This window comes from Filicampus tigris, chromosome 3 (genome assembly GCF_054856515.1).
Source record: "Filicampus tigris isolate MCC_2025a chromosome 3, RoL_Ftig_1.0, whole genome shotgun sequence".
Classification (NCBI taxonomy): domain Eukaryota; kingdom Metazoa; phylum Chordata; class Actinopteri; order Syngnathiformes; family Syngnathidae; genus Filicampus; species Filicampus tigris.
The window spans coordinates 15,646,928-15,670,616 of NC_141219.1; the positions used below are offsets into that span (position 1 = coordinate 15,646,928).

Sequence of the window (23,689 nt, forward strand, 5' to 3'; positions counted from 1 at the left end):
TTGGCCCAAGTCAGGCCATCCAAACATGATTAAACTCACTTTTCTTACTACGCGCTTAATTCAAAGTGGTGCATTTTCCCCCTTGAGCCATCGGCAGTTCAAACAATTCTAACCAGGGAAAAACGGATTTAAACTAGCAGCAGCTATTCCATGAATTATTCCAAAGTTTAAGAAATACACACAGTGGGAGCATTCATTGGTTCTGCTGGTTTGGAGTCAATGACAGAACCAATAAAAATCCAAACAAGCGTGGGTGAACAGAGTAAAGAAAAAAACTCTCAAACCATTGATACAGTACTTTACTCAGTCTTCATGGAGTGTCGACGACGAAAGGATCAGTCGTTGAAAATCAGATCAACCCGACTGTGCAGTATGCTCAAATGCGTTGTTTTTAAATAACTGCAAACTTGCATCATTTGGGAGTTTTCTACATGTGCTGTGCCAAATATCCTACACATACACACATCCTCTTTGAAGCAACTCGGGCTATCTTATTAAAACCGTTTTTTTTTAATTATTTAGCCATATAGCTTGAATTATGAAGTTATAACTAAAAGATAACTTACTAGTAGTAGTAATTTAGTAGTATGGTTCCTAAAGGTTGTAAAAATAAGTCTCTTGAGTCAAAATAATCAACGCGCGACACGTCCAAACATCATGCAACACTTCTAAAGGATCTACTTTTTTTGGCATCATCCACCATAGCATGGTACCATTGATGCAATATTGTAACAAGAAATTTATCTTACTGTGACGTAGGGGTAGGCGATATGGGCAACAAAAAAAAAATATCAATATTTTTGCAAATAACTCGATAACGATAATTTGACGATATTCTACAAAAAATATTTTAAATCTGTACTTGCTTAACAGACCAATTGCAGAGGGACAGCGTTTGTGAACATCTCTTTTAAATTGCTAAATAGAGCTTCTGCAAAACATAATGATATTCTACAACAATATTTAGCAATAAAGAACAAAAAAATATGTATAGACTTACATTGATTTTTGGGAATATTTATGTCATTTAAATGTCATGTTAAATGAAGTTGACTGTCTTCAGTGTGCCTCTAGTTTTTTTGAATGCTGCACTGAGTAATTTACTGTATTTTAGTATCTGGATGGCTTTTATACAGCTGTCCTTTGTACACAGTTAAGAATGTTACTTAAAAAATGTGTTTTTAGTTATTAAAATGTTGACAGTATGATAGTGACAGTTTTGACGCTTAGTCGAAATATGAGTGTCAGAAAAGTTTCAGGACTGGTGTCATAAAAATTTTTTCAAATCCAATGTGCAAGTTGTCCCCTTTGGCGTATTCTTAACTATGTTCCTAGCCTTCTCTGCTACGCTTTCATGTACTCCTGGAAGGATTCTTCCAGAATCCTCCACAACTTTTCTCATCATCCACATCTTCATAACGAGTCTCCTTGATGACCCCTTTGAGCTTGTAAAAGAGTGGGGAAAAAATCACACAGAGCCAGGTGAGGGGTGTATTGAGGTTGCTCCTGCACGGCAATGTTCTTCTCTGCCAGGAACTATTGGATGCTTAGTACATTGTGAGCAGCTAAAAGTTGTCCCGCCACAACTCTCACCTCTTCTCACACACTAAACGAAGGAATCACAGCATGATCTTTTTGCAGACATGCTTGTTGATCTTCTGGCCCACAGTATAGATTTCGGTCTGAACAATATCTTTTGTGACACCAGTCATGGAACTTTTCTGACACACCTTGTATTGCAATTAATTATGGGACATTTTTATTTCCATTAGGAAAATATTTCTGAAACTACACTGTGTATAAACGGTGAATAACACACTGTATACTATAAACATGCACTCAAATCCTGTACGTTATATGTACACATATATATTGTCAAATAACCATTAAGTAGCAACTAATAAGTAGTACAGCAAGTGACAATTATATTGTGATTATTTCTGTAACTTCTATAAACCTGTTCTTGTTTATTGCTATATTTACAATTGACCAAGTAAATGCTAGTAGCAAAACAATCCATAAAATGTTAACAGCAAAGCAAACATCACAATTTTTTGGAGGTAATAACACTTGCATTACCAGTTAGCATGTCAGGCTAATGACAGCTGCTGTTATTCTCTGGCAGGCGGCCATAGAAAAGTGATGTGTAAACATTTGACTTTCTCAAGCACAGCTAACGAGGTTAAATTCACAGGGTTAAGTAGCGAACAAGAAGCAAAGTTTAAAACAAAAAAAAGTGGGGGAAGAGCGTGTATGGAGGAAACATGGCACCGGGCAAGCAAACTGACCTGCGGGGCCCAACTGCTGCTGCTGCCCGTCCTCCCCGAAGATGAGTCGGAAGTCCAGCTCCTCATTACCGGGGCAGTTTGCCGTCGTCATTGGGTTTGACAGCTCGGCTCACTAGTCTCTGAAACCCCCCCACGCCGCCGCTCGACCGTCGAAGCAGGTTTACGCTTTCCGAAAACGTCGCAACATTTACCGAGTGGCACGACGCCGAAGCCGAACTTCAACTTTGCTTCATTTGGCGCTTGAACCACGCACCACTATGTCCTTCTTCGTTACTTCCACAAATCCAAAATAGTCTTCTAATTTGGCAAAATTAACTTGGGAGAAAGTCGCCCTCGCCGCGTATGCCACTCTTTCTCAATACAAACAAAAAGAGTTGGCTCCCGATCGAATTTGACTGTTCGTCGTAATGTCTAGCCCGGTTTCGCTGCCTCTGTGCCGGCCTGACTTGTGTGTCTCTCTCGCCCCGTGGAGCTCGGATCCCAACTTTTACTAACCCCGCGTGACAAGGCACTTCCAGCTGTGATGTCAGCAGACACAACACGCGCACACACACGCGCGCGCGCATACACACACGCGTGCGCGCGCACACACACACGCAGACACGTGCGCGCGCATGCTATTTGCTTGGGACGACTGGTAACTCTTAAAAATGAATAACACAGCAAATTTACCCCATAGAGATGCCTTCATGTGTCCCTAAACGTATCTGAAGCTGATTTACTTATTTCCTAACATCAGGATTTTGTTAATTTATACTATGTAAGCTTGCGTAATATGGTTTTTACCATGCATTGTAATTTACAGGTATGACGTTTCAGAAAAATCCACCTGTTGCTGAACCTAAAACTCAATTCATAAATTCATACATATTGTTATTTTGAAAATTGGATGTGCTCCAGAAAAAAACGAGGGAAAATTTGGAATCAGCGCAAAAAAATCATCAAGAAAAGTTTACTTGTATCTCTAATTAATAAATATAGTCAAATGTGTTGACCAGTGTAATCGCTCACAACATTTTAATTAATATGAATTATTAAAATATCTCCAAAATCCACTTGAAAAATAAAAACTCAAATTTAGATTGTATTAGTTTTTGTCCATTGGTAATGCTCCAACAACATAATTTAATCAACCACCAGCAAGCTATTTTGGAAAGTTTTTACATACTCTTCATATTTTTGCTACTTAAACAGCCAGTGCAATACAGTATTAGTATTTTATGTCATGGTTGGACAATTTTGTGCTCAAGGGCCAGATTTGATATTTTTTAAAGCAAACAATTTGGGCCAAATCATTCCTACACGATGATGTTTAAAAAGCGATAAAAAATGAATAGATAAATAACTAAATAAATAAATGAAAATTGCATGTAAAATCTGTATATTTTGATAATAAAATAATTGTCTCATTATTTGTATTTATTTATAGAATTACTAAACTTGAAGGTTTTAAAACTGTGCATAAAGTTATGTTACAGTGTCTTGAACTTTTTTTTAATCCAGTTCTATCCATTTGTTGTTCCAGTGGCTTACAATAACATTACTTAAACATTGCAAAATTTTCAGAAATAAAATCTTAGCCCTGTTTAGAGCATTATCTACCACCGGCAGGCCCACTACGCCACTGTATTTTAATGTTGGTCATTGTGGCGTTACTTGGAAGACAAATACTAATACAATTACCTTTTGAGGTGGAACTTGCTGTAAACATTTTGAGCATGATTACATACAATTTGATAGTTAAGCCTATGGTGTCACTAAATGAAAATGTGAAATGTGAAAAAGTGATACTCCCCTCTGATGTGCAAGTCATCTTGTGATAAATGCATGAATAAAAGGTTATTTCAGTCTTGTCTTTCATCACCATTCATCCACCCATCCATCCATTATCGATACGGCTTATCCTCACAAGGCTCGCGGGGCGTGCTGGAGCCTATCCCAGCTGTCTTCGGGCAGTAGGCAGGGGACACCCTGAATTGGTTGCCAGCCAATCGCAGGGCACACAGAGACAAACATCCACACTCACAATCACACCTAGGGGCAATTTAGAGAGTCCAATCAACTTACCATGCATGTTTTTGGAATGTGGGGGGAAACCGGAGTACCCGGAGAAAACCCACGCAGGCACTGGGAGAACATGCAAACTCCACACAGGGAGGCCGGGGCCAGGATCGAACCCACGACCTCTGAACTGTGAGGCGGACGTGCTAACCAGTCAACCACCGTGCCGCCCATCACCATTCAATTCCTGGTATTTCCTGTGACGAAAATCTGCAGCTAAGATAAAGTAAGCTTAATAGAAAATCCGTTTGTACTGTACAGGCTTTCCACACTCCTTTTTAGCCCCTCTGTTTGCATCAAACCCATCAGTCTCTTAAGGGTCAGGTTAATCTTCACTGGGGATCCGGCGGCCATACACACATACACACAATCACACAGGCTAATGCACTTTAAAGCTCTAATGAGTTGTTTTGATGCCTTTAACATCTACTGTATGTGTGTGTTCTATAATGCATCAGTGTGTAAATGTGAGTCATGTTTGCAATTGATCAAGAGGTGAGCCGCTATCAGATAAGCTCTGCAACAAAGCTATATACCGTAGCTATTTCAGCCAGTAATAAAAATATATTGATTGAATGGTAACTTAGTAACTTTGTATCTGGCTAATTAAGGTGGCACAGTTGGATGTTTTTTTAATCATTTGCAGTACAAAAAGTACTGTGCTAAAGTCTCAGGCCTTTATTAGCTTTTTGAAATTGTTTTTTGTTTATATAAAATTGATTTTGACATTTATATCGTCGCTATCCTGTGAAAAACACTTATGTCCAATTTGGGGAAAAAAATATATATTCGCGTTAATGCGATGTCGGTAATGCGGAAACGTTATGTAGTAAAGTAGGACAGATTCATTTAGCATGTTTACACATAAACAATTTCAAAAACATTGTCTAGGGTAGATGCATGAGGCAAGGAAGAAAATGGAGTCGATCCAGATAAAGGATGCATGGACAGATGAATATATAGTTTATGTTTTTACCATTTGAGACACCAATACAATTTGTCTACCTCCCTCCCGCCTGTCCATAATCCTCCATAAACCAGGAAGTAGATGACAAACTGATGAATATTTTCACTAACAAAGACTTTTTCTTTTTTAAACTTTTATCAACACTTTAAACTCTGGTTATGGGGTGTCCTCTACTGAGTGTGATTTGAGTCATACAAAGTCATTATGGCATTGCTAAAACAAACCATTTAATTAACCTAGATGTTTGCACACTAGTGTACATATAGCACTTGTTGCCTATTTTTCAGTTGAAAAAGACAACATTGCATCACTTACAAACCTTCTCTTGAGACAAGATGCATGACAGCACCCACTTATTTGTGAGACTGTTGCCAGATGCATGTGGGCGTTCGGTGCAACGAAGACATCTGAAAGCATCAATATCACATTTCCTGTGGTCTTTTATTTCCATGCAAAAACATCATCATAACCCTTGCTCATCTACAGTAAATGCAAGCTTCTTGAATTGCTTTTAGACATAACCCTGAATTATTGACACTTGAATTTGTATTTGTTGAAAGGGCATCTTTTAGCAGTTCAGGCACAGAAGAACAGGGGACTATATCCATGTTCTAAATCTATAGTTGGTTCGAACGTCCAAAATCACGCAGACAGTTAGAGCATCGTTCAGAACAAACGGTTGAATTTTTTCACAACTGTCCAAGGTTATTAAAATGAATAATTGAAATCATGGAAGCAACATCATAGGCAAATAATCTATTTTGTATTACAGTAATCAATATTGTTAGCATGATTTTACCGTTTTTTCTGCTTTCTTGTGTCATTATTACCAGTTAAAAGAAAATAACTCCACTCATAAAAAAATAATTTTTAGTCTATAATTAGCCAGCGTAGGGTAATATTCAATTAATGTTGGGATTTAAAAGGCGTATACTTCACATCTGTGTTTCATATTTCTTGCCAGGTACTTATTTTATACATTTACTGTGTAAACTGAAGCATACAGGACTAATATGCATATTTTGTTGTGAGACACTGAATTGACATTTATTTGCATTCACAGTGATTCTGAAAATTGCTTTACAACTGCGCTGCTATTTTTTTTCTTTAAAACACATCTCACAACTCAAACTTTACAGTATGAACTATAAAATGCTTGTTTCATCACCAAACTGATATTTAAATATGAAAGCATTGTTTCTGAAAAGTGCTTCACATCTAAGCTGCATTTTCCGTTAACATACCTTTACTATAAAAAACTATATATATATATATACATATATATATATATATATATATATATATATATATATATATTTACCATAACACCTGAAATATATTTGAACTTTCCTGTGAGCCACTAAACTAATATGTAACTAACTGTACAAGCAGCGTTTGTGAGAACTGCTTCACATGTGTGTTTCAGATGTGAAGGTGGTGCAGTCTGAACCAAACCTTGTTGCATGAACTGATGACGCCTGCTCAGAGACGAAACATCTTCTAAGACAAAAGTCTAGGTGCGATCGCGTCACTGCCCTGAGAATAAATGGCCTGGATGAATGAGAATATTCACAGGCATTATTAATTGCACTTCTCTATACAAACTCAAATATTCACTGTATGAACTGAAAAATACTTGAATATTTTGCTTTGGGGTGAATCATGGACTAATATTTTGCTGTATATACATTGATTATGGGAACTACAGTACACTACACATGTGTTGCATTTTTCCTTTCAAAGTCAAACTTTTACTGCATAAACTAAAAAAAATATTTGAATATTTTGCCCTCAGTGAGTCACAGAATGGATTTTTAATTGTATTACCACTATTTCTAGGAACTGCTTCACATCTGTGTACAATGGGGTCGACTACATTTTGTCACTTGTGGAAAGCTATTCAAACCCGGGACAAATGGATAGATTTGATACATTTTCTTCATGTTCACATGGAAATAGATTTTAGATTTTTAGCTTTTCTCACTTTTTTTTTTTTAAACACTCTGCTGTAATCGACATAATTCTCACAGGCACACACACACACACGCACACGCACACAAAATAATTTAAAAAAATTATATCTAATATATAGTATATCATGTACTGTTTGTGGCAGTCTCTTGACAGGCATTGAACTTTCTCCTCTGTGTACACACCCTAGTCGCATTTCAATTATACCTGCACCTGTTATCTTCACAGATGACCTTTAAAGGCAGACGATAACAAAGGCAATTTGTGTGGGAGGCTGCCAATGTGGTTTGTTCTTCTTGAGAAAGTTAGACGAAAAACACAAGCGAGCGGCATCATTTCCCCATCTCACACATTTTTATTGTGCGCTTTTGAGGCGTCACTCTCCTTTCAAGGATTTGCACACACACACACACACACACACACACACACACACACACACACACATGCTGCTGAAAAGCAAACGTAAGCACCTACGCAACAGGTGTTTGCTAAATGTCAACAAATATCAAGTTACGTGCAGTCCTGTATTAGAATGCGGACAGATAAGGACTCACTGAGGCAATAAAGCTCAAGGAAAATGATTTGTGGAAGATGTCTATAGAGTACACAACAGGGTTTCCCCAATTTAAAAATGTTACCCCCCACAGAACCTCAACACACTAAAATACATCTTGTATTGCCATAACTTTAACATATAAAGTTTATCAAATAATGATGAAGAGTACAGTTGGTGTGAACTTAAGTAAAAGTGAAACAACATCCTCCAAAGGCCTCATGAGCTATTTTGGGAGATCCCTGCATCCATCCATTTTCTTTTTCGCTTATCCTCGTCAGGGTCAAGGGTTAGCTGCAGCCTATCCCAGCTGACTTTGGGTGTGAGGTGGGAGTACACTCTGGACTTGTCAACACTCAATCACAGGGACCACGCAGGCAAACAAGCATTCACACTCACATTCACACCCAAGGACAACTTAGAATCTTTAGTGAACCAAACATGCATACTTTGGAAATATAGGAGGAAGCCAGTGAAAACAAACAGGGGGAGAACATGCAAACTTCACAGAGAGAGGTTGGAGTCTAGATTCGAACTCCAAAACTCAGAACTGTGCGGAACCATTCATACACCGTGCCACCTTTCGGGAAATATAAGTATATATAATCATTTATATTGTGTCAAATGCTATGAAAACAGCTTATGAGATATTGGTGGAGAGCAAATTCTTATGATGTTCCCATTTCAATTCTGCTATCCCATACAGGGACATACAGTACATACTCATCAGTAGGTGCAAGAATGAGTTGTTGGTTTGTGCTTCCCCTTAGTGGTCAGTTGGTGAAACTGTTTGATGAACAGGTTGAAGGCCCGGACACTGTTGTCATAAAACTTAAGCAGATGCAGAGTGTATTTCCTGTATATAATAAAGAGTTTTCCTTGTTGGAGTCCAGATTCCAACAGCCACAACATTAATTTGTGACAGACTTGATGATACTGATAATCAATGGCCTGGACTGGTTTTATTCAGCACACCAGCTTATGTACAATCAATTCCACAACAGCCAGCAGCACATAAATGTGATGACTGAAACATGTCGATGAACACATTCAGAAGAGTAAATCCCTTTTGGAACACCTTCTCTATGCAAAAAGGAGATTAATGACCCATTATTCTTTTAACTGCCCAATGGCACAGCAGCAACACTGGATTATCCCCCTAAGAATCCCAGGACAGGCACACAATAACTAACTGACCTTAAGGCTTTAATCAGTCGTGAAAAAAGTTAATAAAAGTAGACTTTAGAATGTACTCATTACAATACTGCTGGATCAGTGCTTGCCTGACCAGTTTATTGAGGACTTTTAACATAAGGCTTACCAGCTGCTGGTTCACTTCATTATTTAAAAAAAAAAAAAAAAAAGCACAATGGTCCTTGTGCCCTGCGACTGGCTGGCGACCAGTTCGGGGTGTAATCTGCCTTCGCCCATTGACGGCTGGGATAGGCTCCAGCAACTCCCCGCGACCCTATATAGGATAAGCGGTTTAGAAGATGACATGACATGACAATGGTCCTTTTTTTTAATAGTGCTGGTCCTCATTATTATGGTTCCGGGTAAGGTTGAGTCTATACCAGCTGACTTTGGGTGAGAGGTGGGTTACATCCTGGACTGGTGGTCACCATTCAATCACATATATGTGGCCAAGCAGTCTCACTTAGGTTCACATCTACAGTATTTGTCTTCAAGCATGTTTTCGGAATGTGGGATAAAGCTGGAGTACATTCACAGCTGTAAACTCAGTTATGTGTCCTTCCATGTCCCCCGGTTAATGAAAAATACAGTACTACACTTAGCTGAATTCTGTCAGAAACCAAAATCATCATTTTCAAATCACACACATGTGAACATGACTGGAGTAAAACAAAAACAATTAAACAAACAATTGCTGTAATTAAAGAAAATAAATTTTAGGTGTGTGTGTGTTTTTTAGGTGGTATAAATATCAGTGTCTGACCTAAAAATTGTTTATTATATAAGAAAATATATATACAAAGAGAGCGAGAGAGAGAGAGAGAGAGAGAGACGCGATTTCCAAAGTTTAATTTTGTTTTTTCTTGAGCGTACTTACGTTCTAATCTGCTTTTGAAAATGTTTTTATTACTTTATTTATAACTGATGGATGGATATACCGTATGTACAGTATTGTTTTTTAACGAAGAGCAGCTTGATAAATAAATACGTCATCAACCCGCGTCTGTCCGCCCACTTCGTCATCAACAATCACCAAGTTACGCATGGTCGTTTCGTTTTTTTTAATTTTTTTATTGCATTTTGGAAGCACATTACCTTTGCTTTTGGCAAAGATGTATAAAGATTCCACAGTGTCGTCGCCTGTTCAGTAGGTAGCTCCATGTTTTAGTCACGCTTGTTCGTTGCTAACTTTTAGCCGCTCGCAGGCTCGCATTGGTGTTACCAGAATGTGGTCTCTAAAGGTCGGCTACTCGGCTCTGGCTTCTTCGAGAATGTACCGGACTAAAATAAGCAGACTCTCGACCGATCATGTTTATTTTTCGGTCCGCGCGACCTCTCCGGAAGAGATCCCCGTCATTCGTGTCCCACTCTCCTTACAGAATCATATTGAGAATGTGAAGCAAACCCGACGTAGGAACAACGTCAACAACAGCAAAGCCGGCAAGCTCCTCATCCAGAGCAGGAACGCCAGTTTGAACCAGTCTGTAGGATACATGCACGGAAAGTTTGACGAGCCTACACTGTGCTCCAAAGGATGGAAGCACAAAAAGTCATTCGGGGATTATTTCACCGTCAACAACATCAAATCTGTTGCACCGTTTGTGTCTGAAAACGGGCAGGAGGAGGATATTAAAAAGACAGTGAAGACCTTCCATAATCTGCGCATCTCCAATGAGCTGGTGGAAACATTGGAACACTCAAAGATCATTCATCCCACCACTGTGCAGCTGCAGACCATCCCCAAGGTGATGAGGGGTCATAACATCCTGTGTGCAGCCGAGACAGGAAGTGGAAAGACGCTGAGTTATTTGCTGCCAATTGTGCACAAGTTGCACTTGGATGAAGAGCTGTATGAGGACGGGTCCCCTAAAATCCATGCTGTGGTTGTGGTGCCCTCCAGGGAGCTGGCTGAACAGGTGTCGTCTGTTTCCAGGAGCCTGTGTGCCCCACTGGGCATGGTGACAAGAACGGTAGGAGGCGGGCGAGGCGTGGGGCGCATCAAGGAGGTCTTCAAGCAAAGTGTTCCTGACATTTTAGTAGCCACGCCAGGCGCTCTGGTCAAAGCCCTGCGGAGACGCTGCTTGGACTTAAGCCAGCTGAACTTCCTGGTTTTGGACGAAGCGGACACCATGTTTGACCCGAGCTTCGCCGACATGTTGGAGGACATTTTGCGGCACACCGAAATCGCCAGCAACCCGGGTGAGACGCAAGGCCCCGCACGTAAGGCCCAGCTGCTGCTGGTGGGCGCCACCTTCCCCAGCGGGGTCGGCGATGTCCTCAGCCGGGTGACGGATCTTGGCAGCATGGTTGTCATCAAGAGCAAGATGCTGCACTTCCTCATGCCGCACGTGAAGCAGACCTTCCTCAAGGTGAGAGGGCAGGATAAAGTCCTGGAGCTCAACCATTACCTGAAACGACTCCAGCAGGAACATGGAGGAGCAGGAGGGAATGCTGTCCTTGTGTTCTGCAACAAGGCCTCCACCGTCAACTGGCTGGGGTATGTCATGGAAAATATGATCTGTTATACTATAACATTGTTCACTTGTGTTCCTTAGCCTTCAATAGTGAACCATGGGAAAGCCGCAATTGGGTGAATTCGAACTACAAACACTAACCACTACTCTCCTTGGCTCAGTAAAATCTGGGTAACACAACAGTTAAATTATAAGGACCCGATTACCTAATGTCTGGTTTGAACCTGATAGCACTTAGAAAAGCGGAAGAAAAATACTGTGCAAGTTATTTTATCTTTGAAGATTTAGTTCAGGTAGTCTTGATCTCAGGCTGAGTCATTTTTTTCCACAACAGTTACTCCCTGGAGGAGATGGGGGTGCCGCACGCTCGTCTCCAAGGGGAGATGCCGGCTGTGGTTCGCACGGGCATCTTCCACAGCTTCCAGAAAGGCACGGTCGACATTCTCCTGTGCACCGACATCGCTTCGCGAGGCTTGGACACGTCCCGGGTGCGCCTGGTGGTCAACTACGACTTCCCGGAGTCACACACGGACTACATCCACAGGGCCGGCCGGGTGGGGAGGGCCGGGGGGTGCGAAGGCGGCGAGGTGCTCAGTTTCGTCACGCATCCGTGGGAGGTGGAGCTTGTGCAGAAGATAGAGATGGCGGCACGGAGGAGGACTAGTTTGCCTGGTATGGAGTCTGAGATACGGGAACCAAAACCTGTTGTAGTGGACACTGAAGAGTTAAGATGATGGAAATGACTTAGGAGAAACTATACTCAAATAACAATGGCATAGATGTGCCCCAACCTATTTTTCTATAGCGTTTATTCATTTATGATTGTGGAAAATACCTAAATAAATGTTCCATTACTGTGACCTAGCTGCACTATGTGTGATAAACCACTAGATGGTAGGATTTGTCTGAATTCAGATTGCTCAGAGGACAAAAAAAAGAAAAGAAAATATCCTCGAGTTTGGTGTTTGTAAAGGAGATCATCCTACCACAGAGTAATTTATTAATGCTGTGTGTCTTGTGCATTCTGGTGGCTGCCATGCTTGTGCTGCAGAATCACTCCACACTGCACTAATTATACACGTCTCCGGTTTCAATGAGCACAGGCCCAAACCTGACACCTTGACTTGATGTGGTGCGTGTGCATGGCCCTTGAAGCCTTACCTTGAAGAGATTGTTTCTCCCATTGTCCTTTCCTTCCTCTTTTGCTGGGGGTAACTTGTTGAAAGCAAAGTGTCAAGCTCCAAGTGAAACTTTTCTGCGTTCCTGATGCTACGGTGTAAAGTTGCCACACAAATTATGGATTATGGGCAGCTGATGGGAATCCATCCAAATATAAATCTCTTCCCGGAGACGTCTCGCTCCCACAGTTCACATTTTGAGGTGGGGGTGGGTGCTGCTGGGAGGAAATGTGGAGATTATGGTAGCAGACAGATGTGTCAACATGGCATTTCCATCAGAATGTTTGGAATTTTACTAGGATTCTCAAGCAATTGTTGCCTTCTATCCATTAATAGCAGGAGTAGTACTCAAATTTGATCTTTTAATTTTTCAAATAATTTGGGGGAAAAACAATTGTAAGATAGCAACTCTTAGAAATTGTCACTTGAGTGAAAAAGCTATAATGTATTAAATTGTATTTAACCTTTTTTCTCCATTATTAATTGATACAGTATATGACATATAAACTTGTATTTCAATGCATAACTTGCATTTTAACGTTAATCAAATCATGCGAGTGACTCGCTGAGATGACCACTGAAAAGCTGAAAGTTATTTGGTCTATTTAATTTATTCTATTCTTTAAATCATCATTGACATGTAAATGTGTTTTAATCAAAAATATGTCCAAGTTATCAATCATTTAATTATTATAAAATTTGAAAATAAAATTAACCTGAGCAACAAATCTATTACGGATAATTTTCTCAATTAAAAAGAACTTAATTATTAGAAAAATATATAGATGTTATCAATTATTACAGAGCTTTAAGTATTTAATATGAATCAAATTATTTGTATTTATATTTGAACGTAAATATAAATGAATGAATATAATGAATACACGAATATAAATATAATTTAAGATTCACCTGAGATTTGTTTGTTTTATTCCAATTAATGTATTTTTAAAACTATTATTGTAAATTTACCTGCAAATCTATTAAAATTCTGTCATTGAAAATTGCACATCGCAGATGTTATCAACTGATATTGATCACATCATTTGATATATATAATATATGTATTAAATATATTTATATAGTAATTATTAAATCAGTTATTTTAAGTTACCAATTATTATCCATTAGTTATTTCGAATGAAATAAAATCTTGGTGGTTCCCCTGTTGACGTGTGGGAGTGGCTGAATGGACTACAAAGCATGGTCCATTTAAAGTGACGTATTTCCTTTTGTGCCCCCACTGGAGGATCTGCTCCCTCTCCCCTTTTACGCGCACGCACTCACGCGCATTACACACTCATTCTCCACTGTCCCTATACAATCCCGACCACTTGGAAATTTCCCGTCACGCCGCGCAGGATATTATTTTGCCGCTGAACCAGCGGAAGTATCCGCCACCGTGCGCCCTGCGATGCGCCAGTGGAACGTCTGAAGGTAGGCTGCTTTTTTGTTGTTGTTGCAACATTGTAATCCGATTACCGCGGCGCACATCTCTTCTGCGGCACACGCCGAAAAGCCGCCTGACCTTCTCGAGCTATCGGGTCTTATTAAATGGAGAAGAACCAGCCGCGTGTGCGTGGCTGCTGCTGTGTTGCGTGCGTGTGCATTGACCGGTGAAGTTGCGTGCTCCCAACACGCTGAGATGCTTCGTTGAATCGACGCGCAACTTGTGGAGTCTTGATACATGCGAGCCGGTTCCTCCGGCGCCTGGGTGCTGCAGCATGCTGCCGAGGAGGCGTCTCTGGCGGCTTTTGTTTGGAGACTTGCCCGGAGGAGGGGCGGGGTGGTAAATTCGAATGCACAGCTCCCCGCCATGTTAATGTACGGTGTCAAGCATGACTGAATGGATTGTTTGCAACTTTATTTTATGACCCCACCCCTGGGTTATGCATTCACCTGCCCTAATATAGGGATAATGAATAATGATGCACCCCCCTCAATGAATTGTATTTATTCCTTAGTTATACTTATACCCTATACTGTATCCATGAAAGAGACTGTTGCATGCTATCAGTGTCCTATTGGGGTGAGTGTCTTGTACATGCATGGATTGAACCTGCAGCCTAGCCATGGACGTTTAATTTCATGGCTCCACTGCCACACCCCTTCCTGTAGGGCAGCCTGCTAGTACTCCACCGTGCTTTGTGTTGAGGTGTGTAATATAGTCTGCTCAATATAGATCATCCACTTTTATGAGACAGGAATGATGCTAAGGCGCTTTTTGTAATGTAAGGTGAGCTGAGAAATGAGGCAGGTCAATGGAATCTTCTGGCACCTCACCTCTGGCTGCCTGCATTGTGAACCGTGTAAATCACGGGTCACCAACATGATGTCTGCAGGCCAAATGAGTAGCCCACAGGCCTGTTCAAATTAGATCACCAAGGAGCTTTATTTAACTTTTTTTTTTATTGATACTTTTTTTAAACATCACACTTGCATTGATGTAAATTTTGAAATGACAGCATTCAAATGATTTGTATACGGTCGTCCATCTCCATGTCACAGGTCATTTCACTGTTTCATAGTCTTTAAAATCGTACATATTTAATTATATTTTGCATATTTTTTGCTATAGTGCATAATTTTGTGGTGATCATTTTTCCAGAAGGACCGTCGCTGCAGACTGCAATCGTGGCGGAAAGAGTGCTTAATTAAAAGCCAGAGAATATCCAAAGATTTGGGATCATTCACACTTAAGAGTGCATTACTGGTTTACGTAACTGCACATCTCTTTAACATTTTTAGCTGATATAATGTAGCCTACCACCACTAGTTAGTTAGAATGAATTGTAATCAGCTCAGCTTCAGAAAACAGGTCAGCCGTGATTGGTCGTTACCTGAGCCCTGAGTAGTTGTGATGTCATTTTCAGTTGACAGAAGTGACAAAATGGCCGCCCCCAGAGATGGCTCAAAAAACAAGTGGATTAACTCTTATTCTACAAACGCAATATTTATCACAATGCCTTGTTTCAACAAGTGGGCTTGCATATCACAAAATGTCAAAGAACGACATGAACTGCTGCTTAATACTGTATTTTCACAAATTGCTTGTCTAATAGAATAATTTACCAAGTCATTTTTAACCGACTGTCACAATATCAATACAAAATACCAGTGTGCTTGCTAAAAATAGTATTTATGTCTTCATTCAACATTAACCATGATGAACAGTTACATTTAACACATTGCTGAGCTTTTGAAGACTTGTGATGGGGAATTTGGACCTTTTCTATATTCAGCTGTGTCCTTCCACACAGTTGTGCATTTTTGGATTAAGTGTCTTTCAAACTGCAGCTGAATCAACTGGGCCTTTTATTTTATGAAGCCTTGTGTGACTGTGGTCGGAAAACATGTTTCGCGGAGTGGACAATGAATAATTGCATATTTCTGTGGGGACGCCAAATGTTGGGCCTTTGTTACTTGGACAGGATGTGACATGAATATTTCCAAATGACTGTTTTTTTAAACACATTTTTGACCCCCCCCCCCACACACAAACACACTATTTTGTCTTCATCTATCTTCAAATTACTCTAGATCAATTACAAAATGATCAATTTGGCACAAAAAGGCTACACTTGCAGAGGGTGGGGACAAGGGTAGCACAGTAACACATTTGGGGGGGGATCATGCTCGAGATTGTCCCCCATGATACTGACACTGATTCTCCTTGGACTTGTGTGGGGTTTTCTCTGGTACTCTGGCTTCCTCCTCCATTCCAATATTGAATGTGAGTGAATACCATAGTTGTTGTTTTATATTAAAAATGACCCCTGCCTTTCAGCCAAAGCCACCCGGGATAGGCTCAAGCTCACCCAATGAGGATAAGAGCTACAGAAAATGTATAGTTGGATGGATTTGTTTCTACAAGTACTGGTCAGGAGTGTTTTGTTTTTTCAATTAAGAGAGTACCCGGCGTCCATGAGCGCTATGTAGCTAGAGGGGAGTCGTTTAGATTTACAAATGTTTAGATTTACAAATGCCTTTTTATAATGGTCTTTTCCCACAAAATGTGACCAGAGGCATTTTTCTAATCACCTATGCATTTCTTGCCTATTTGCAACACCCTAGTTCCAGCCCTGGTCATCATGAAGAGGAAAGCCAGCCTCTTTAATAGCCTAGCAGTATTTTGTGGCTACAGGTAACAGCCACCCTCTTGCATGAGACAAGGTTACCCTCTTGAAAGAAGCTAATTTAAGGTGGACAGGAAGAAGGATGTCAAGTGCACTAAGATTCTTCACAGACATGCTACTAAGACACCGGGGAAATGTATTAAGCAAGGAAGTGCACAATATGTGTCCTTTAAAACATTTTTTTATTTTTATCTGCACAATCGATTTTCAAGTTAATGCCATTAAGTTCTTGTTCAGGCGCGGCTTATCGCCTGTATGAAAATTTCCTTGCTGTCCCTTGTAGTTAAATGTTGGATGTTTTAGCATGCAGCTCCCCGTCCATTAACTTCAAGTGGCCAAACTATATTGGACGTCCTTGTCGGCCACGAGCAAATGAAGAGCTATTTTATTACCTTAGCACTGATCCATGGTGGCTTTAGTGGTTGTGAGCAGTAATGTTATTTGCCACTTAAATTTAATGTTCTCAAAGCAGCATGCTGGAACAAACACTGTTCTGCCGCGGCGTAACTGTTCGCATGTTTAGTGCTGAAATCCCGAGGTAGACGTGAGCTTCGCCGGATTGAAAGACTGAATCGATTGTTTATTGATGAGCCTCGGGTGGGTGACTAACCTCTGGTGAGCATGTGTGAAGGGGTGTTGCCCGGAACTCCTCATTAGCCGTGCGTGGCTTATTGATTGATTTTTGGAACTGCATAAACACAGGCTCGAGGAGAAGGAAGTGAATGATCCATAGTGTTCATCATATATAACATAATGCACATGACTGTGAGAGTAGGGAGTAGTAGTGTTTCATCATGTACATGTACTGTCTCTGTATGTATTATAGGCAAGGCAGTTTTATTTATATAGTACATTTCACACACAAGATAACGCAATGTGCTTCACACAAGCCAAGACACAACACCTACAAGCATTTACAAACACAACAGTTAACAACATTCAAAAGCAAAGCAGAGAAAACAAAAGTAGCTTCCAAAAATTATTAAAAGAGCATACATTGAAAATATTTGAACACATTAACGGGAAAACTATAAAATCTTTTAAAAGTAAAGAAATACAAGTGGATTTCTAAAATAAATAAAAGAAAAAAAAGATTTATAAATGGTTTAGAGGACCTTAATCAACCGTTTTTAACCTGGATTTAAAAGTATTTACACTCGGGGCTGACTTCACTTCTGTCGGCATCTTATTCCATTTGTGTGCAGCATAACAGCTAAATGCAGCTTCACCATGTTTACCTTGAATTCTGAGCTCCACTAATTGACCAAAGTCTGCAGATCTCAGAGCCCTACAGGGTTTATATTCAATCAGCATTTCATTCATTCACAGCTGCAGCTTTCTAAATGAACTGCAGCTGTTTGATGCTCTTTTGAGCGAGACCAGTAAGAAGACGGTTGCAATAATCCAGTCTACTGGAGATGAAAGCATGGATACGTTTCTCCTGGTCTGCTTGGAGCATGCAACCCTTAAAGTGGAAAGTCAACCCAAACATATTTTTTTCAAGAATATGTTCTATGCAGGCCCACTAGATGAAACAAGGCATTCTTACACTATTAAATTTGTAAGTCAAGACACCACAGTATCGTTTATTGAATTTGAAAATGTAAGTCATGGAAAATTGTAGCATGAAAATAATGTTCAATTTATTTTAAGAAGATATTTGAAACAAAATGACAATTTTTACCTTGGATTTCCTTCCAAAATGAAATACATTTAGCTTTTATTTCAGGAATAATATCACAAAAGAGGGAAAAGCAAAAAACGCATACACCATTAATACTTCGATGTTGGCTGAAATGAATGAAGAGGTAATGGTAGTCATTCACATGTCATTTTTGAGTAGGAGTCTCTGTTTGCCCTCCTAATTTTTTTCAAAGATGGTCAGATTTGGTCAACAATGTAGCTACTGAGGAATTCGTGACCTGCCTCAAGTCGATAAGGCAGAATCTCACACTTTGTTGTGACCTGGCCGCTGCATGTGTAACCTTAAACATGAGAGTCAAATCGCAACATTCCAATCAGTGCCCCCTCTTCAAGAAAAGAGCCCCTGCATCCCACTGCTGCTGTGTGAGGCCCCCACTTATTTTACAGCACTTTTATGCTTCGTTTCCCTCCAAACTACCATCAAATAGAACAGGGGTCAGCAAGCTTTAACACTCAAAGAGCCATTTCGACACGCTAGCTCGCTAGCTCTCTATCTAGTTCGAGTTTCACGGCCTCAGTGCATCACGAGTTTTCAAAAAGTACTCATCAAAAAATAAAAATGAAAAAAAATACAGACATATCGGCAGCCGTATTGCGGAAAGACGTGTTGTTTCAAAGAGACTCGGAGGCTTTGTACATGCTAACGGGCAGTACATGGCGCATGATTAGTTCCCGGCGCGAGATCGATATGCGACCTGGCAGTTCAGACTGCGGTCCCAAAAATCCTATACTTATCTGATCTAGGACCACATGAAAGTGGCCAAAAACGTTGACTTAATAGGACATGATATACGTTTTTGAGACAAATAACATAAACTTTAATCGGACAGTAATTTATTTTACCAAGCCATGCAGAGCCGCAAACAGATGGATGAAAGAGCCACATGCGGCTCCGGAGCCGCGGGTTGCCGACCTCTGACATAGAAGAAGGCAGCTTAGCACACATGACAACAGAGAACCACTTAATTAGATAATATACTTGGAGAGGAAAAACAGTGCAATTTTCTTCTCCTGCATTCTATGCCCGCTAAAATATTTTGACATCCGTAGCGGTTGTCATGGTGATCGGAAACTGCCTGGTAACACATGATGATGTAACATAAAATTTGGACCTGAAGTGAGTGTGACTTTGTGCCTTCAACTAGACAACAAATTTGATTCACTTACTTAAAACAACTTGTCACGAAAAAAATGAGGCACTTGACCCATCATTTCAGTTTGTGTAATAAAAATGTATAAAACCTAAAAGAAAGAAAGAAAGTGGTCCCACTGGTGAAATACTGGCACTGTCAGATGAATGACAGCTATATTTTGCTACTTTTAGGTGTCTTCTCTATGGGCTTTCCAGAACTATTTGTCACATGATCTCTTCCAGCTGTCTGTGTGTATTTATATATATCTATACTGTATGTATAAGCACACCCAAAAAAGAATTATCCTTATTTGCCTCCTAAAAAATCCTCGAAATAACTACTGTATGTTGCTATTGCAAATTCATTTTTTAACCCCCCCCAATTATTCTCATTTTACACTGTCAGTCTAAAATATTATTTATTTACTTTTTCCACTTTTGATAAATATTTTAATTGTGATTTTTGCTTCTGTTGAAGCAAAGCGTACAATGCCACACTGTACTCATTACTGTACCCTACGCACACTACATGGACTGTTAGACCTACAAGATATGAAAGTGTCATCAAATGTGGATTTCTTTGTCCTTACACAGGTCAATGATGTCAATATATAATTATGAGTAAGACATATTTGCTCAGTGAAAGCATGCATCTCCAAATGTGAGTTTTTGAAATATTTGGTCAGAAAATGTGGTCTGAAAAGTGGAGAGCCATGCTTTATGCTGGACAGTGCTGTATTGATTATAGGGATGTAATGATTCACTGAAGCCCAGATTCGATTTGATATTTAGTTCCCAATTTCGATTTGATTTGATTTTTATTAAAAATCGCTGCCATGCTTGTCTCTTTGCGCTAGTGTGGTGCTGCAGCCACACGCTATATGCAATGATGGTTGGGCTAGCGTCACGTAGGGCTGCTACACATTTATTATTTTGCTAGTTGACTAATCACCAGCGATGGGCACTTCACCCATTTTTGCTGGTCTGTCCTCCATCCGCAACCTGGGTACCCTTCCGTCCTCGTCCCTTTGTCCTTCTTCATAAAAATAATCATCCTCCGACCCCGTCCATCCTTGACCCTTAAGCACTTCCGTCCTTAAATTCTGTCAGTCCCGCCACACCGCCCCCCCCCCCGCACCCCAAAAAAGCGTTCGTGTACTCATGGACCGGAGCCCACCAGGGGACATCACAAGAATATTTAAGATTGCTTCATAACACAATACTATTGTGTTTTATTGCCAAACTTTTAAATCCATTTAAAATTGATTTTCGATGAATCGTTGCCTCCCTTGAAGTGACCCACATTGGCGCCTTCGAGTGCTTGTGCAACCAAGGGATTACTTGATGTCTACCTGTAAAAACTGAAAGTTTAGATATGTAGATATGCAGTCAAATCAGAATGGTTTGGTGTCTAAGCATGCATTTGGTGTGCATGCAGAACCACACATCAAGACCAAACCTCTATCACGATATGACAGGAGCAAATAACACAGAGTGCCCATTGAGACCATCACCCGAAAAGGCATATCACCCGTCCCTTTTCATTTTAGAGATGAACGCAGCCGCGTCTGCTGCCTCGACAGCTGTTGGCTTGTAACTCCCAAAGCCATGAACAAATGCTGTTCTCATTATTCAACACGTCTGTTGACAAATTTCCACATTTCGATCAGTCATCGGAGTATTTTAGTGGCTTTGACACCACGGTGTGTGAAACTAATCCGCTGGTGGAATTCCCCTGCAGAGTCACTCGCAGCTTTCTTAGGGAACATTGCTGGGAGTGCTGGAAATGCATCCCACCCCTCTTCCGCCGTTCTCATCGGCCCCCCGCAGCCTCTGGGGTATCTATTCTTGGTTTTCCCATCAGGATTAGATTCGTGCTGTGAATGATGGGCGGCAAACTGTGTCTGAGGGAGTCACCCCTCTGAATAAGGCCACCGTTCTGGAGGACGTGCTCAAATAGGATCAAGTAGTATGAGATCATTTTGTCATGGTGGAATTTTTGCGGCCATTGACAGATAGTAAATCGGTACTTTCAAGTTTGACTACAATCTGTTCAGGACGCTGGTCAAACTTCAAGTTGGTTGAAAACAAAGTTTACCCATAAGAGGAATTATTACAAAGAAATTTTTCCAGAGGGTGAAACATATCGTATAAGTCCAAGGATGAATAGGCGCAACATGTCCATAGGGTAAGATTTGACAGGGGATGTTCACATTTTAGGATTGTTCCACTCAGTGTGTAACTGGCATGAGGGTGCATAAATGACGGATTTGAGTGGACGGGAGAATGTGCACAACCAGAAATGTGAACAGCTCTAACTCTATTCTTACAATCTTGGGGGAATATGGCTCTATATGAATAACCAATGTAAAAGGACACATAATGAAAAATGGGTGGGTTCGAACAAAAGGTGCTCTGTTATGAGTTGCTTATCTGATCTAGATATAAAGGGAGTGGAAATAAGAGCTGAAATGTTTGTCTCCTGTCTCATACTCTTCTTCTGATGCCAAGTCCAAATGTTTTCAGGTCATTGAACCTGTTCCAATTCTTTTGGAGCGGAGAGAAGTAAATTGAAATATCCCAAACCGGTGAGAAAATAACTAAAGTGTGAAAAATATGTGACCATCTCCTCAGTTGGAAATGTCTTTGTGCTAAGGTAAAGAAACTTCCAACCAGTCAGATACAATTTTAACAGGATGTTAAGATCAGTTTCCACTGACACTTTGGTTCAGTTCATTTTTGTGCACACCCTAGTGTTCGACATTTCTTTAACTGTCCCAAAATATTCCACTAGTACGGGCTCACTTTTCAGCTTGTCTATGCTTTAGGCTGTCTATGAGTTACTGTCTATATTTCAGACAAGCCCGGCCGGTCCGAGTCAGCCAAACAGTGTTGAGAACGGACTTTACCGGTACCACGTCACACGCAAGTGCCCCACTCCTGACACGCAGCCAAACAAATACAAAAATAAAACAGTGTTGTATACCTATCGGTCCCACAGATGCAATGACCATGTGCCCCATTTTGTGTTTATTTCAGGGATCACCACGCTGTGTTGTTTTTATTTGATATTTTTTCTTTATTTGGCGGCATGTCTGCTTGTGCTGCCCCTGCGTGTGATGTGAAAATCATGTTCTCGACACCAATTGGCCGTCGCTGACAAGGGACTGACTGGGACCACTTGGGTTGGCCGGAAATACCGCCCAGAAGTTATAGACGGATAGACGATGCCCAGCTCTGCTTATGGTACATACGGTGGTACCTTTTCATATGAGTTTACGTAATTTGTTTCACGACCAAGATCGTAAATTTCAAATCAACGTTACCCATTGAATTAACTGAAATTCCATGATTGCATTCCAGGGGTGCAGCCAATTGCGTGATGTCAGGAACATGGTCAGTTATTTTTGTGTGAGTTTTTGAACATGCATTTTGGGTTACTGTAGCTCTTTGCAGCTGTTCTCATTTTGGATTCGTTAATTCGGCTAGAGTCATAACTTGGAAAAACTTGTAATCCAAGTTCCCACTGTATGAGTAGCACTCACTTTGTCTTCATTACCAGGGTGTAATTATCTTTGAGAAAATGCATGTTCTTTTGTACTTGGATCTTGTACGCTGTTTCATACAGTATGTGCGAGAAAATACCCGAGACACGGGTTTGTTTGCTTTGCCGTCTTCCCAAATGTACACATCCAAATGTATGCTGACGGCCGGTATCAGAAATAGCGCTTTAATGGCCTTTAATGAACGACTGCTACACAGTCATTCTGTCAGCCCCCCACCGTCTGCCCCGCGCCCCAACTTGGGGCTTGGCCAGAACCATTCTGTCTTAAATGGGCTCTCACAACTTGTGATGCTGTCTCTTGAACCGAGCTATATAAGGGAAACAATCTTGTGTTTATTAGTTTAGGGCAAGTTCATGGGAGCGCGGCCAGGCCTTGGAGTAGAAAGTGACGTCAGAAGAAGCAGCAGCAGCAGCATTCAGAGTGTTGAGCTGTAAACATTCCTTTCCTGGCATTTTGTAGAGCTTC

General features: G+C 40.5%; 3 protein-coding genes across 4 annotated transcripts in view; 2 read left to right on the top strand and 1 right to left on the bottom strand.

Annotated features, from left to right (window-relative positions):
* Positions 1 to 2,801, bottom strand: part of nfatc3a (nuclear factor of activated T cells 3a) — a 62,662-nt gene extending 59,861 nt beyond the window's left edge. Inside the window, exon 1 of the mRNA XM_086025947.1 lies at positions 2,289 to 2,801. Coding sequence (XP_085882073.1) covers positions 2,289 to 2,379 — 91 coding nt within the window. The 5' untranslated portion in view covers positions 2,380 to 2,801. The remainder of the gene's footprint in view (positions 1 to 2,288) is intronic.
* Positions 2,802 to 10,053: 7,252 nt separating this feature from the next.
* ddx28 (DEAD (Asp-Glu-Ala-Asp) box polypeptide 28) lies at positions 10,054 to 12,857 on the top strand. Of its 2 annotated transcripts, XM_086027043.1 has the most exons (3): positions 10,057 to 10,181; positions 10,414 to 11,531; positions 11,843 to 12,857. In XM_086027043.1, exons 2-3 carry the CDS (start codon positions 10,528 to 10,530, stop codon positions 12,240 to 12,242), a joined length of 1,404 nt encoding a protein of 467 aa, XP_085883169.1. In that variant the 5' UTR covers positions 10,057 to 10,181; positions 10,414 to 10,527; the 3' UTR covers positions 12,243 to 12,857. The 2 variants fall into 2 exon arrangements, with proteins under 2 accessions (XP_085883168.1, XP_085883169.1); XM_086027042.1 differs by having other exon boundaries at positions 10,054 to 11,531.
* Positions 12,858 to 13,932: 1,075 nt separating this feature from the next.
* tln2a (talin 2a) overlaps positions 13,933 to 23,689 on the top strand; it is an 88,181-nt gene continuing 78,424 nt past the window's right edge. Inside the window, exon 1 of the mRNA XM_086025259.1 lies at positions 13,933 to 14,123. The gene's annotated coding sequence lies outside the window, so the exon portion shown is untranslated. The remainder of the gene's footprint in view (positions 14,124 to 23,689) is intronic.